This window comes from Lithobates pipiens, unplaced genomic scaffold, assembly GCF_037356315.1.
Source record: "Lithobates pipiens isolate NorthernLeopardFrog02 unplaced genomic scaffold, aLitPip1_a1.2 Scaffold_30, whole genome shotgun sequence".
Lineage (NCBI taxonomy): Eukaryota > Metazoa > Chordata > Amphibia > Anura > Ranidae > Lithobates > Lithobates pipiens.
In genome coordinates this window covers 73,870,334-73,886,993 of record NW_027507791.1, presented here as the reverse complement: position 1 = coordinate 73,886,993, position 16,660 = coordinate 73,870,334, and the positions used below count along the sequence as shown (strand labels likewise).

At 42.2% G+C, this 16,660-nt stretch overlaps 1 protein-coding gene across 7 annotated transcripts in view; it reads left to right on the top strand.

Moving 5' to 3' along the window:
* Window positions 1-16,660, top strand: part of SLC35F4 (solute carrier family 35 member F4) — a 395,994-nt gene that overhangs the window by 318,569 nt on the left and 60,765 nt on the right. For 6 of the 7 annotated variants that reach the window (XM_077464441.1, XM_077464444.1, XM_077464443.1 and 3 more), the window contains one exon: window positions 8,182-8,476. In XM_077464441.1, the coding sequence (XP_077320567.1) occupies window positions 8,182-8,476 (295 nt within the window). The remainder of the gene's footprint in view (window positions 1-8,181; window positions 8,477-16,660) is intronic. The other variant, XM_077464447.1, reaches the window with a different exon arrangement.

Sequence of the window (16,660 nt, the reverse complement as noted above, 5' to 3'; positions counted from 1 at the left end):
GCTGCAGAATATGCCTTTTTAAGTCGAGATTGATTTTGCGGTCTAACACATCTCTGAATGTTACAGCATCCTCAATGGGTAGTGTTACGTGCCTGGCCAGATGCATCAGTGATGTGCCTACCACTGGTGCTGATATCAATGGGTTTTCGTTGCGTTCTTTCAGTGGATAAAGTTTTGCTAGTCTGTTATTAAGACTAGTTTTTTTTATCTGATTTCTGCCACTCTTCTTTGATCAGGTCTTCCAATTCATCTATAAACAGAAAGGATTTGGGATCGTTCTTTAAGTTCTGGCTTTGCTTGGTGCTTCCTTGGGCTCTTCCCAACTGATTGCTTCTTTTACAGATTTGACAAAAGGCTCTATTCGTAAAATATCAAAACCTGCGGAGGTTTCTATCTCTTCACTGTCTGATGAGTTATCTGATTTTGCTGATGCTTGTGGGACACCTGATGTACTTTGATCTGCTTTGTCTGTCTCAGGGGCAGCCACCTGTAGGATTGATTCTCGGACTGACTCTCTGTCACTTCCCTTCAAAGCATTAACGACATGCTAATTTTCCTGGAAGCGCTGAGGCGCCACAAACCCAGTATGCGTTTTCAGTTGGCTTATAACGATGACTGCCTGATGGCATGAAAAAGATCCCCTATGGCGTGAGCGACCATGTCTGGCATAAGATCTTGAGCGGCTTCTTCTGTGACCTGAGCATTCCCTGTGTCTGGAGTCTGACGATCTTGCAGACCTCATAGGGCTGTCCAGTAAGGCAGCATTAGTGGCAATGCTCTCTTTTTCAATATCTTCACTACTTACCAATTCCCCCCAGGAGTAGGAGGACGGTCTGCTGGGGCAGCGGCCTCCATGAGGAGTGAACAGAAGCTTCCACCTAGAATATATATATATATATAAGTGGGGTATGCCTGTACTGGCATACTAAAAAAATGGACAATATTGGGAGTACATATTAGGATTTACTGCCATCAAGTTCATTCACAATCCAAAATGGTACCAAGGTCTTTCAAGTCCAGAAAACAGAAGGAAGAGATAGAGGAAAAAACATGACTGAAAACAAAAGAAAAAGCAAAGAAAGGGCAAAACAACCTCATGCATTACTAACGCACTGGGGATTATTTATGACAGGCAAATCCACTTAGCACTGAAAGTGCGCTTGAAAGTTCAGTCGCTCTAAATCTAAGGGGTAGATCTGAAATGAGAGGAAGCTCTGCTGATTTTATCATCCAATCATGTGCAAGCTAAAATGCTGTTTTTTATTTTCCTTGCATGTCCCCCTCAGATCTACAGCGGCTTTACTTTCAAGTGCACTTTCAGTGCAAAGTTGATTTTCCTTTAGTAAATAACCCCCACTGACTTCAAATAGATACATAGTACACTCACAAGGGCAGAAAAGAGTGATGTCTTCAAAAGTTATTTTGTTACAGGCATATTCTGACAACAGGATATGAACTCCAGATGTAGGGATCTCAAAACCAGAATGACTCATGTGGCAGAATATTTGCACATGCAAGGAACTGGGAATCTAGCATTCAACATTCCAGGAAGATGTGCATTACTGCCTTCTCATAGTGAATTTTCATGGGTAGTCAGGGGATGCACAGAGGCACGGGAGCCCTCTGAGCTAGAGAAAATGACATTAACAACCTCCCCAACTGCAAGGTCTGCATCTGGGTAGCATTGATGTAACCAGGCAATGTGTTTTGTGGAGTTTTACTTCTTTCTCAAGCTTGATTCCCCTGGTTTTGAGAAAGACATTTGTAGTCATCATTCTTTTATGCCATCATGAGTGCATTATGTATATTTACTATTGTAGACAGTGTGTTAGTAAAGTCCCCCATCCCAACTCCTTGCAAGCCACCTTGTCCCCATGTCCCCTTATCCCCATGTTGAGTTCATAAGGGTTCCATCCCCACATCATTCACTGAGAGTAAATAAAAACATCCACATGCCCTTTAAAAAAAATATCCCCAGATGTAAATCCATTGTCAATCATATTATACAGCAATTCAGATCATTGTCAATCATGAGGATCTTCTGCCCGATGATGTTTCCACACACTCGATGCTGCCACAATGACCCACTATGTGGTATTGCTACCCTTTTGCTGCTCCCGTTGCAAATGACAGGTCCCTAGTCGGCTACTGAATGAATGTAAACAAACCAGCTAGGGATCCTGGGTGATGTACTGCTCCCTAATTCATGTGCTCATTTAAGGCACCCCCACATCCTATTATTGAAAGTATATATGTATTTATAATATTGCCCTTTAAGTTATGTTAACCGGATCCCGTCCGAAAATTGACGGTCGAGCAGTGGATCTGTTATTATTATTCAGGATTTATCCTGACTGCGGTGATTAGGGATTAAGCCCATCCCCGATCAGGGTAAACAACCAACAGCCAAACAGCCTGTCACACAGGTCATCAGTACCGCCATCAGTGATCTATTACACAGGCCATTAGTATCACCATTAGTGACCTATCACAAAGGCCATCAGTACCGTCATCAGTAACCTGTCACCAGGCCATCAGTGATCTGTCACACAGGATGTCAATACTGCCATCAGTAATCTGCCACACATGCCATCTGTACCAGCTGCTATGTCCAAAAGATTTTTTACACCTGAGGAGGCATATACAATCCTTCCCAAGTTCAGATGACGAGAGCAGCAGGGAGCTCTCATTATCTGATTATGGTTCAGAATTGAGCCAGTAGAGAGTAGTGAATTGGGAACCGAATCAGAGAAGGAAACAGTCTCTCCTAAAAGAATAAGTAGAACAACAAGGTTAGAAAACCTGCCTATGACCAGTAGCGCCATACACCCCAACGGCCCCAACACAAATGGAGCTAGACCCCAGGATAAGGAGCTTAGTACCAGCACTGGAATAACATTACCAAACCCAAAGAATCTGGGCCCAAACCTACCTTCCTGATACCTTGGCAAGCCCCATATGTTTCATTGGCGACATCTCACAGTAGAAGAGTTAAAATAGTTTTTGGGTCTTACATTCAATATGGGGCTTACAAAGGAAAACAAAGTGCATGCCTGCTGGTCCACCCACCCCATCCACCACATGCCTATTTATTCTGCTGTCATGTCCAGCACACGTTATGACATGATTATGTGCTTCCTACATTTTAATGACAATGCGCAGTGCCCTCCCCGAGATTATCTCAACTGTGATAGAGTATATAAAATACACCCCCTAATAAAAAAAATTCCAAGTGATTTGCTGAAATGTATGTCCCAGACCAAAACGTTTGTGCCGATTAATCCCTTATCCACTTTATTGGCCGGGTGCACTTCAAGCAAGTATATTCCCAGTAAGAGGGCCAGGTATGGGTTAAAACAAAATAAACTTTGCGAAAGAGCCACAGGATAAGTGTATGCCTTCCGCGTGTATGAGGGCAAAGACTCCCAGCTCCAGCCCCCTGGGTGCCCAACATATCAGAACCAGCGGAAAAAGTTTTTGGCATACACCCTGCTCAAAAAAGTCTATCATATATACTGTATGTGGACAATTATTACACCAGTTTGTTACATCACCTTCCCATGAAAAAACCCTGGCCTGCAGTACCTCCATGGCTTCCCACAAAATTCAGTAACAAAAAGGCTAAAAAGGGGAGAATCCACAAGTCTGAGGAATGAGGAAGTGTTGGCTGTGAAGTGGAGGAACAGGAGAGATGTTTACATCATGTCCACCATCCACAATGACACCTTGGTGGAGCGTCACAGATGATGTGATCCCATTGTAAAACCTGAATGTGTCCACGATTATAATCAGTTCATGGGGGGGGGGGGGTATTGTAGCCTCTGGTCACACAACAATCCCGTTTCTGGTATAAAAAAGTTGCATTTTATCTCTTCTATATTGGCATGTATAATTCGTATGTCTGCTATCAAAAGTCAACAGAAAGCCAACCCAGCACCTACCTCAAAAATATTGAGGATATTGTCACTGGTCTGATCTACCAGCAAGGACCCGTCCCAGGATCTGATTGTGTGAGTTGACTTTATGAGCAACATTTTCCCGATAACATTCCCCCCACAGGATCTGGAAGATGATGCCAAAATAAATGTTGTGTGTGCAGCAGAGGAGGAGTTAGAAGAGACACTAATTATCAATGTCCCCAATGTCCCTCCCAACCTGACCTATGCATCAGAGAATGCTTCAGAAAGTATCACACATCCATAAGTTATTAGTCCCCCTCATTTGCCTACTACCATGTTTATACTTTCCAAATTAACTGACCCTGGCCTGTTTGCCAACTATTTCTGACTTCCACATGCACCGACTTCAGCCTGTTGATCGACTGTTTTTCTTGCCTGCCACTTGGGTTGATCTTTATCCCGTCTACTTTAGTACACAGGGGTCTCATATATGTGATGGGCTTCAGAATAGTGTTTTCCAGAACAGGGTCTGGAGTCGGAGGCTTGAAAGAGATTTGGGTGGGAGAAGCCTCCACCCCGTCTCCATTCTTTTCTGACAGTCGCCCTAAGCTTGATGGTCTTTCTTGCTGCCTGGACCAATACTTTGGCTGTGCTGATCATATCACTGCCTGTATTGACCCAGAAATTTATGGACCATGTTCCTTTCTTCTCTCTGGACCAATACTTTGGCTGTATTGACCATATATCCGTCTGCTGCCTGTACTGACTATGGACAGTATTACTGCCTGGATGATTCCTTTTGCTGTTGCTGACCACATCTCTGCCTGCTACCTGGACCATTGCTTTGGCTGTGATGACAGTATCTATGCCTGCTGCCTGTACTGACTATGGATAGTATTCCTGTCTGCTGACTTTCTTTTTCTGTCGCTGACCACATCCCTGCCTGCTGCCTGGACCAATGTTCTCCTCTGTGGAACACTGCACTACTAAAACCACGGGTAATCTTTTGTTTACCCTTTGCGCAGCAGAATGTATTTTGGGGTGTAATTGGTATGTACATGCTATATGTTAGAAATAGGAAGGGCCTTCAAAAATACAATAGGTTGTCAGGAAATATGAAGTATAATGTATGCTTCTAGAACACCTGAAGGTGGCTGCTTGGATGTTGGGCCTCTGTATGTGGCCAGGCTGTGTAAAAGTCTCACATATGTGGTCTTCCCATATTCAGGAAGTGTAGCAGAATGTATTTTGGGGTGTAATTTTTGCTAAAATGCTATGTAAATGCTATGTTTTAGAAAGATTGTATAAATTGACAACTTTGTGTAAAAAAAAGTTTTCATTTTCTTTCCACATTTTCCAAAAACGTGTGGAAAAAAGATTACATGTTCAAAAGACTCATAATATTTCATAGAATATACGTTGGGGTGTTTACTTTCCAAAATGTGGTCATTTTGTGGGCATTTCCATTGTCTTGGTGCTGCAGGGCCTTAAGTAGTGTGATAGGTCGTCATGAAATTAGATGTAATTGTACAAATTGGGACTCTATCCATTTTGAAACTCTATATTATGCATTATATTTGTACATTCTAACTGTCAAATAAAACTTTTGTAAACGAAATTAGATGTAATTTATGCTCCTAGAACACCTGGAGGTTCTACTTGGATGTTGGGCCTTTGTATGTGGCCAGGCTGTGTAGAAGTCTCACAAATGTAGTATCGCCATACTGAGGAGCAGAAGGTATTTTGGGGTGTAATTTTTGCTATGTACATGCTATGCATTAGAAATATCGTATAAATGGAAAACTGTGTAAAAAATACATTTTTTTTCCACGTTTTACAAAAACTTGTGGAAAAAAATGTCGTTAAAAAGACTCATAATGCCTCATAGAAGATACGTTTACAAAATAGGATCATTTTGTGGGTGTTGTCCATTGTCCTGGTGCTCCAGGGCCTTCAAAAGTGTGATAGGTCAACATGAAATTAGATGTGTCATTTATGCTTCTAGAATGCCTGGAGGTACCACTTTGATATTGGGCCTATATAGGCTATATATTTCTTCTTTTTCCCAAGAATTGTGGGGAAAAAATGGCAACTTCAAAAAAACTCAACATACTTCTTATTAAATATCTTGAATTGTCTACTTTCCAAAAAGGGGTAATTTAGGGGGTATTTGTACTGTCCTGGCTTGTTAGTTTCTCAAAAAATTAGATAGGCTGTCAGTACATCAGGTGTGATCAATTTTCAATGATTGGCACCATAGCTTGTAGACTCCATAACTTTCACACAAAATAACACTAAATAATATACACTGATGTTGGCTATTTTTACCAAGGATATGTAGCAGTATAAATTTTGGCCCAGATTTATGAAGAAAAATTACTTATTTGCAACATTTTATAATAGAAACTTAAAAAAAGTTTTTTTTTTTTTTTCAAAATCTTTGCTCTTTCTTCGCTAATATCACAAAAAATAAAAAACCCAGTGGTGATTAAATACCACAAAAGAAAGCTCTATTTGTGTGAAAACAATTATAACATTTTTGTCTGGGTACAATGTAGCATGACTGAGTAATTATCATTCAAAATGTGAGAGCACTGAAAGCTTAAAATTGGTCTGGCCAGGGAGGGGGTATAAGTGTCCTTGTATTGAAGTTAAACAATCTGCTTCCCGTTGAGCAGTGTTTTAAATTTATTTTTTTTGCATTGGTGCATGGCAGTACCCTTTTTAACAAAGCTTTCTAATTAGCCTCAAAAAGACCACAAAACAAGATTCGGCTCCTAAAGACTTCCGTGGAGTTTGGTGAAGTGTTTGGGGTTTGCACACTTTCCATCAAATTCGTCCAGCAATCCAAACTATGCCAGGTCACTCATCCCCTTTGCCAGAATATTAATTAAAGTGACCCTGTCAGTGGTGTTTTGGGGTGTAGTCAGAGGGAAGGGTAAATATTAACTTTAATCTTTTGCATGTAACCCTTTTTGGGGACTTTTTTTTTACAGAGTAATTTTAATGTCCTAATTTAACAAAATGTAAGTAAAATCATATTTAAATGCATACAATCCACCCCCAATTTCTCAAAGCAATTACTGCCACTTTGATAGATGAGGGTCTGACTGTCATCGTTTTACTAATGTCATAGGCTGCTGTAACATTATGATTTACATTTTCACATTTTCTAGAACCAAAATGATCAGGGAGCATACGGTACATAAAATATACAGTAGGTTTTTGTTTTTAGTAAGGAATAAAATCTGTCTAGTTATTTTTTTGTTGTTTTTGTTGTATGCTGTCTGTGCCCAGTTGTGCAGATTTACCTCCTAACCTGGACAAACAACAGGAAACAAGTGAAAAACACTTCAATATTTCCATTGTAACTTTTGCCCTGTAGTCCTTTTCTGGTAACAATGGTAAAAATTGAAATTTCCCATCACTCTTTGTATTTTTACAATGGTTATTAAGACAAATAGAGAGGCTGAATATCCACAGACAGCAGTACTTGGCAGCGTTTCAACACTCTCCCCTCTATACAGTACTAGCTACTGACTTTAGATAGAGTGCCTTGAAAAAGTATTCATACCCCTTGACATTTTCCACATTTTGTCATGTTACAACCAAAAACGTAATTTATTTTTTGGGAGATTATATGTGATTGACAACACAAAGTGACACATAGTTGTGAAGTGGAAGGAAAATGGTAAATGGTTTTCAATTTTTTTTTACAAATAGATATGTGAAAAGTGTGGCGTGCATTTGTATTCAGCCCCCCTGAGTCAATACTTTGTACTTTTCTCAAAGCGGGAGATGCCCGCAGACTGTGTATGACGTATGGTAGAGGAGGAGGAGGGAGCGGAGCCGCAGCCACAGCTTGGTCCAAAGTGGCCCCAGGCTAGCCTACCGATCAAAAGAATTTTGAAGAATCAAACAAATTAACAATTAATCGAGGAATTAATCGCTCATTTCCTCAGGCTTAATATATATATATATATATATATATATATATATATATATATATATATATATATATTGGAAGTATTCCCATAACTGGGACAGCAAATAAAGGGAAATTTTCCAAATGGTATGCAGAAAGCTCAAAAGTAACCGGCCAGGAATTTCTACTCTATTCAAAGCTTAAAAAAAAGTTTTGGTTATGCATACGTTTTAATTTTAGTGACAGACTGAATCATATGTCATTCTTTATTTTATATATAGTTGCACTTTAACATAGCAAGGAAGAAGTGAAATAAAAACAACTGTTTATGGTACTTTTTTTGCTGTTCTTTTACAGGTGGAGAAGGAGGACAATCAAACCAAGAGAATCAACAGGAAAATCATGAGAAATCTCGATGTCAGTCTTGTACGTCAACTTTCCTTAAAGTCATCTGGGGCTTTCTGATAATCTTATCAGTTTCATCCTCTTGGGTTGGAACCACACAGATAGTAAAGATCACATACAAGAACTTTTACTGCCCATTCTTTATGACATGGTTCTCAACCAACTGGAATATTATGTTTTTCCCAGTGTACTACTCGGGTCATCTAGCAACAGCACAAGAGAAACAGTCGCTAATACAAAAAATTAGGTATGAGTTCACATTTTACTCCAGTGAATAAATATGAAAATATTATGGTAGATGCCCCTGAGTCTCCAATTTTAGTACAATTTAAATACTAATACAAAATAGTATGTGATCACAATACTGTGACTTCTTCCAATGAAAAAAGGTCCTCTAGCAAAAAGGCTAGCTACTTTTTACATTATTCTGTCGTCGCCCTCCACCCGGAGGTAGGCAGGGAAAAGCATGGCATATATGATGTGTTTAATATGGAGGCATCTTTTAGCTTCTGTGAAGCGTTTGCGTCTGCACTGGACCTCAGCAGAAAAAGGGCACCGGGTGTGCAGGCAGTCAAAAACGGGTGGATTGCGGGTGATCTGGTAACAGGATGAGTCATTAGGGATATCGGGCCGGTGGAGCTCAGCTCACCAGCGCCCTACTGCATGCCACTCCAGGCCATACCCACTTTCTACATTATTCCCTGTGTTTTATGGAGCATATTATGAAGCTTTCATGGACACATTGGTTCTGTAACCAATGAATGAACGATGGACAACATTTCTTGAAAGAATAGATTCCAGCTTAGGGTTCATAGAACAGCCAATAAACAACAGAACAATTGACAGCCTATATAGCTATATATGAATTTGGTATAGATGTGGGGAACTGAATATATCTGAGAAATATGTGTTGTCTTGGGAGGATAGATTTTATGTTTAATTCCGGTTCATTACATTTTTTGTTGGAACATTTGCTGGTACATAAAGCATAACAAAAGATAACAGGGTAATTCCCCACTGGGTAAATAACGACGAAGTATAACTGCCCTAGTAGGCGGGTAATGAGACAGTCAAGAGTCAAACAAATGTTCAGTATGAAGCCTCTCAAATATGCCATATGCCAAAAACAGAAAACATAAAAAGTCATTCACACGGAGAGGGCTATCTACAATGAGAGCAATAGAAATACCTCTCTTGGGCGGACAGGTAACAATAGTATGACTGTGACCAGACAAGCATGTGGAATTACGGATGGTTGTTTAGCATCAAAGAATGGAGAGAGAAGGAAAGGAAAATGCAAAACCCAAGCACTATGAGAAAGAAATAACTTATATATCCAAAAAATTATGGCAAGTATTATAACAGGGAAATCAGAGGTAAGCGACAAATTTAAAGGAATGTCAGAAGTGATTCCAGACCGACCATGTAAGAGTATAATCATCAGTTTTATCTGTTTCCCAGGAGATCAGATTTTCCAAATAGCAAATGGAGTCCATCTCACAGGCCCACTCCACAAAGGACGGAGCCTGTGGTTTATGCCATGCCCTAGTGATCACAGCATGTGCAGGAGTCAAGAAGTGTCAGAAAATACTATTTTTCTTTTTTTTTTTTATAGGATGTAGGCATCACTGATTGCAGAGTAAAAAGATGAGAATTAGTGATTCTGTCCCCAACTAAATCATAGTAGAGGCGAAGTATTTTGTCCCAGAAAGGAGTTATGAGAGGGCAGATACTCCAGATATGAGTCATAGTACCTGGAGCCTGCAAACATCAGAATCGATAGGTCTATTTTGTAGTAGGGCACCAATGCCATCAGGTGAGGCTTTTATAGTTGCGCTCCTGTGCTCTAGAAGATATGGAAGTTTTATAAGTAAACATTAGTATCTTGTCATAGTCTTCACTGGGGAAATTAAGTTCCTGCTCCCATTTAGTGATAAACTGCGGGGCATGTGGCAGACTAGATATACAGTATGTGGGATAAGGGGTGAGACAAGGGGCAGGCTGGAATAGCAAGCACTCAAAGTCAGTGAGTGGTCTGGTTATGACAGCTCTGGGCACATTAGAGTTGAGGGTATTCCAGTCAAGCTCTAGCCTGGTTATCACAGGACAGCTGCGGGAAGCAATGTACCTTTCCACAATATATGACAAAGCAACAGTTTATCTTCCTTTTTCCAGATAGGAAATGAAGGACACATTTTATTAAATGGAACCTGTCATGAGAAGAATTCATAGGTTGTGACCATCTTTAGAAAACTGTAGTTGTGTAGTTCGTATGCTGACCCTCTGCCTCAAAGAGGAGTCCCCCCCCCTCTCCTAAAAAAAAAGTCAGCAGCTACAAATGCTGACTGCTGATTTTTTACTATTGGGGCACTTATCTGTCTAGGCATCCAGCCTGAATCAGCTCTCGGGTGCTGGCACCGCTATCTTGGCTAAGGGAAGCCAGCAGTGAAGCCTTGCAACTTCACAGCCGGTTTCCTACTGCACATGCACGAATTGTGCTGTGCTTTGTGAGTGGGCTGGCTGCAGTGGGAAGGTTGGGGGCTAAACCTATGGTTCACTTCGCCACCTGCAAACTGAGCTGGAATTGGGAGTGGGCACCTGTCAAAACCAAGCACTCGCTCCCCCAAAAGGTGTCAAATGGCAGCGGAGGGGGGAGGAGGCAGACAAGCTGAGCTTCCCTCTTTGGGTGGAGCTCCCCTTTAAGACTCCATTCACACCATGGCATTTCGTGTTGTGGGCAGTGTTGTCCAAAAAAACGCCGTAAAATCACGCAAACAGAATTGTGGGATGCCTGACGTCCAAAAGACATGGCGTGAATGGAGCCTTAGTCCTTTGTGACTCATACACCCTAAGGCTCGGTTTACACTGGGGCGACTTGTTAGGCAACCTAATCGCCTGACAAGTCGCGCTCCATTCAGTGCAATGGAACTGTTGAGTCGCTCCAAAAAAGATTCCTGTACTACTTGGAGGCGACTTCAGAGCGGCTTGCATTGACTTCTATTAAAGAAGTTGTTTGCAAGCGCCGCTGAAGTCGCGACTTTGATGCTACCCCAGTGTGAACACAGCTTAACACCTATGCAAATTGGAAGTTCTGATATGCAACAGGTTGATTTAGGATTGGTGAGATAGTCATCCAGTGGCATGACCATGTATTTTTTCTTTTTTCCTCATAGCGGTTGCTAAAAGACTACATTTTTGTATGGTCAAAATCTTTTGTGTTATCTTTTACTTAGACAAATAACCATTCTTTTTTTTCAATTACAGGTTTTGAAATACATAATGCGATATAGGGGGTCAAATTCAGGCACTTACATTTCTTACAATTACAAAATATATTTAATGATGTATTAAAGATAGCAGATCTGCAATTATTTGTTTTGTTTATATCTGCCTGGAGTTTAGCTTTAGGGTGGAATAATTAGTAAGCTTATGTGCATAAACACGCTTCTTTATCAAAGGATGCATTATTAGCAATACATTATTAGTAAAAAGAGATTACAATTTGTTAGTACATTTAAATCTAAACAATTTATAAAGGATGGGATGTTGCTCCCAGACATAAACAGTAGCACTGCTTAAAAGATAACTTTTAGGCTACATCCCCATCCGCGTCTTTGCACATTTTTACATCCTTTTCTTGCACGTTTTTATGTACGATTTATGTGCGATTTATGTACAATTTTGGTGTTATCTTCCTAAAAATACATCAACGACCATAAAAAAATCCCTTTGTCATCATTTTTTATTTATCTCAAAAAGAATGGGACCAAGCAGAAGCAGCAGCAGCAATTTATTGGTCCTTAAAGAGATTGTAAACCCTGCAAGACAAAGGCATAATGAGCTAGTATAAATCGCATTCTAGCTCATTATGAAATACCACAGAATGATTTTCCCTTGAATCAACGTCGGCACTCCGAGTAAACGGCGGATATCTTCCACCGGAGTTGCTTCTGGGTTCACTGCTCCGGCGCTGTGATTGGCGGGGCCGTGATGAGGTCACTCCCATGCATGTGAGCAGGAGTCGCCGATCATGGCCTGAGCCCTGAAGAAATGGCACCAGCAGGCATGTACTGGCCAACGGGACTACCGGGAGATTCCCGGTGGGCCGATGGCTCAGTGGGCCGGTCTGGTGCAGTCCTGGAGCCGCTCCTCTCTGACAGTGAGTGATTTCGATTTCACTCCTGTCAGGAGGAGCAGTGTCCGAGATATGCTGGAGAGAGCATTAGGCTTTCTGCTCCCTCCAGCCTGCAGGGGGAGATAGACACGGTCAGCAGACTTTCCTTCCTCTCTCCCCTATCGCTTGTCATCACATGACTGGAGAGAGGAAGAAGAGAGGCTGCCTTTAGAACCGTGAGTACATGTGGGAGGGGGACACTCTGATGTAAGGAGCTGGTGGTGGGACTTTGATGTAAGGAGCTGGTGGTGGGACTCTGATGTAAGGAGCTGGTGGTGGGACTCTGATGTAACGAGCTGGTGGTGGGACTCTGATGTAACGAGCTGGTGGTGGGACTCTGATGTAACGAGCTGGTGGTGGGACTCTGATGTAACGAGCTGGTGGTGGGACTCTGATGTAAGGAACTGGTGGTGGGACTCTGATGTAAGGAGCTGGTGGTGGGACTCTGATGTAAGGAGCTGGTGGTGGGACTCTGATGTAAGGAGCTGGTGGTGGGACTCTGATGTAAGGAGCTGGTGGTGGGACTCTGATGTAAGGAGCTGGTGGTGGGACTCTGATGTAAGGAGCTGGTGGTGGGACTCTGATGTAAGGAGCTGGTGGTGGGACTCTGATGTAAGGAGCTGGTGGTGGGACTCTGATGTAAGGAGCTGGTGGTGGGACTCTGATGTAAGGAGCTGGTGGTGGGACTCTGATGTAAGGAGCTGGTGGTGGGACTCTGATGTAAGGAGCTGGTGGTGGGACTCTGATGTAAGGAGCTGGTGGTGGGACTCTGATGTAAGGAGCTGGTGGTGGGACTCTGATGTAAGGAGCTGGTGGTGGGACTCTGATGTAAGGAGCTGGTGGTGGGACTCTGATGTAAGGAGCTGGTGGTGGGACTCTGATGTAAGGAGCTGGTGGTGGGACTCTGATGTAAGGAGCTGGTGGTGGGACTCTGATGTAAGGAGCTGGTGGTGGGACTCTGATGTAAGGAACTGGTGGTGGGACTCTGATGTAAGGAACTGGTGGTGGGACTCTGATGTAAGGAGCTGGTGGTGGGACTCTGATGTAAGGAGCTGGTGGTGGGACTCTGATGTAAGGAGCTGGTGGTGGGACTCTGATGTAAGGAGCTGGTGGTGGGACTCTGATGTAAGGAGCTGGTGGTGGGACTCTGATGTAAGGAGCTGGTGGTGGGACTCTGATGTAAGGAACTGGTGGTGGGACTCTGATGTAAGGAACTGGTGGTGGGACTCTGATGTAAGGAACTGGTGGTGGGACTCTGATGTAAGGAGCTGGTGGTGGGACTCTGATGTAAGGAACTGGTGGTGGGACTCTGATGTAAGGAACTGGTGGTGGGACTCTGATGTAAGGAGCTGGTGGTGGGACTCTGATGTAAGGAGCTGGTGGTGGGACTCTGATGTAAGGAGCTGGTGGTGGGACTCTGATGTAAGGAACTGGTGGTGGGACTCTGATGTAAGGAGCTGGTGGTGGGACTCTGATGTAAGGAGCTGGTGGTGGGACTCTGATGTAAGGAGCTGGTGGTGGGACTCTGATGTAAGGAACTGGTGGTGGGACTCTGATGTAAGGAACTTGTGGTGGGACTCTGATGTAAGGGGGCTGCTGATGAGAATCTGATGTAAAGGGGATGCTGATGGGACACTCAAAACGTAAGTGGGCCGGTCTGGATGACGTCCAGGGCCGAATTTCTGTCCCAGTCCAGCCCTGGGCACCAGCAGCCCAATATCGGCAGCAGCACACATACTGGATATCTCCTAAACTATGCAAGTCAATTGGGTGGCCTGCCTTTACATGCACATGAAGTTTAATAGCATCCCAGTCTTAGTCCATAGAGTTTCGATATTGCGTTAGCCCATCCTTTGTAGCTTTAACAGCTTCAACTCTTCTGGGAAGGCTGTCCACAAGGTTTAGGAGTGAGTCTATGGGAATGTTTGACCATTCGTCCAGAAGCAAATTTGTGAGGTCAGGCACTGATGTTGGACAAGAAGGCCTGGCTCTCAGTCTCCGCTCTAATTCACCCCAAAGGTGTTTCTATTGGGTTGAGGTTGGAACTCTGTGCAGTCAAGTTCCTCCACCCCAAACTCACTCATTCATGTCTTTATGGACCTTGCTTGGTGCACTGTTCCAAATAATTTAGTGGAGGGGGGGACTATGGTGTGGGGTTGTTTTTCAGGGGTTGGACTTGGTCTCTTAGTTCCAGTAAAGGGAACTCTTAAGGCGTCAGCATAACAAGACATTTTGGACAATTGAATGCTTCCAACTTTGTGGGAACAGTTTGGGGATGGTCCCTTCCTATTCCAATATGACTGCGCACCAGTTCACGAAGCACAGGCCTTAAAACGGCAAAGATTTCACTTTCTGCCTGCATAAAACATTAATATACAGCATGTTTTCTTTAAAGGGTGCTACTAGCTAATTGTTTCACTTTAAATCTATTTTTCAATGGCAAAATGAACAACCCAATCACTCAATAAAAAAAACTCTGACTCTTAGCCCTTGTACACACGGTCGGACATCCTGACAACAAAATCCGTCGGATTTTGTCCGACAGATTTTGTCCGAAACTTGTGTTGCATACACACGGTCGGACAAAGTTGTCAGAAAATCCAATCGTACGTAACGTGATGACGTTATTTCGTTACGGCGGGACTACGTTCAGGCTAGTAGCCAATAGCTTTGGTCTAGGTATTTGATCTGAGCATGCGTGGCACTTTGTCCGATTGGAATTCTCTACACACAATCGGACAAAGTCCGATCGGATCATGTTGTTGGAAAGTTTTAGAGCCCAGCTCTAAAACTTTGTCTGTCGGATATTCTGACGTAAACAGTCCAATGGAGCCCACACACAGTCAGATTATCCGACAACGCAGTCCGATCGGACATTTTCCGTCGGAATGTGTACAAGGGCTTACAGAATATTTCCAAGTAAACCAGAAAAGAAGGAATAGCATATAAAAAGCAAAGCAATGCTATTGAATTGATGCCGCCAACAAAAAGATAGCAGGAAACCATAGACATGAGGTGCCCTGATTGTAATGATGATGTGATGTTTTTTTTTGTGTATTACAAAGTGAAAACAACATTTAATAAGACCCCAGTAGACTGTAGGCCAGTGCAATTTTCAATACATTTTTACCCTTGGCAGACCTTTACTTTGATTGTTAGCACTGTGAAGTTTGCTAGAACTTGCAATCTATCTGGATTGCCCTTTCTACTTTGTCTGTTTATAAATCACTGGTTCATGAGTGTTTTTATCAATTTACTGCTGTGAAAAACTAGCCACATGGTACGCTTGATTTTCCACCCAATAAAGATTACATATTGTGTAAATAAAGGTATAAAACCTCTAAGCCGCGCACCCTGTACACCACAATTATAAATGTAACCAAATATAGAGCAGCTCATAGTATAACCAAAGGTCAAATAATGAAAGAAAAATTAATAAGTTTATTTCATACCGTGCTCAAATATATAAATAATATTGAAAATATAGAAATGCAAATACATTTATAAATGTATAAAAAAGTGTGGTGCAAGTAAATGTATAAATAGTGTGGTCAAACTGATTATGTCTCTATTGGACTTAGCTATGACCAACAATACTTCTTGGCATGAGGGCGCATATTTTAACCAGATCAAAGGTATCTATGGGGATTAAATATGTCTCCAGTGTAGCTAACCTTTCACTAAGCCAGTGGAAAGAACAGGTCATATACCCTGGACACATTCCAGAGGTGATTTTGTACAAACAGTACAGCAATGACATTATCATACTCTGGAATGGCAGCATGAAAAAACTGTCTGACTTCCTTACCCAAATAAACATCAGTGAATATGGACTAAGATTCACCAGAGCATGGGATTTACACCAGATAAGTTTCCTGGATTTGGTACTCACCAAGTCCAGCGGCTGTATTATTACAAAAACATTTTTTAAGGAAACTGATATAGAATCAGTTATATACCAACAGCCAGTTGCCACCACCCAAAATGGTTGGGGGCTATCCCCAAAAAACAATTTGTGCGCATTCTGTGTAATTGTACCAATGTGGAGGATTATGCCCTACAATCAGAGGTGGTGACGGCGAACAAATGTAATGAGAAGGGCTATAGAGAAGATGTTTTAACATCCATCCAGACACAAGTACAAAATTTACACCGACGGGGCCTATTGGAGAACAGGCCAAAGAGATCCTATGATAATAAGAACAACTTAGCATTCCTGGTGGTTTTTAGCAGGGATTACAAATCTCTAGAATATGT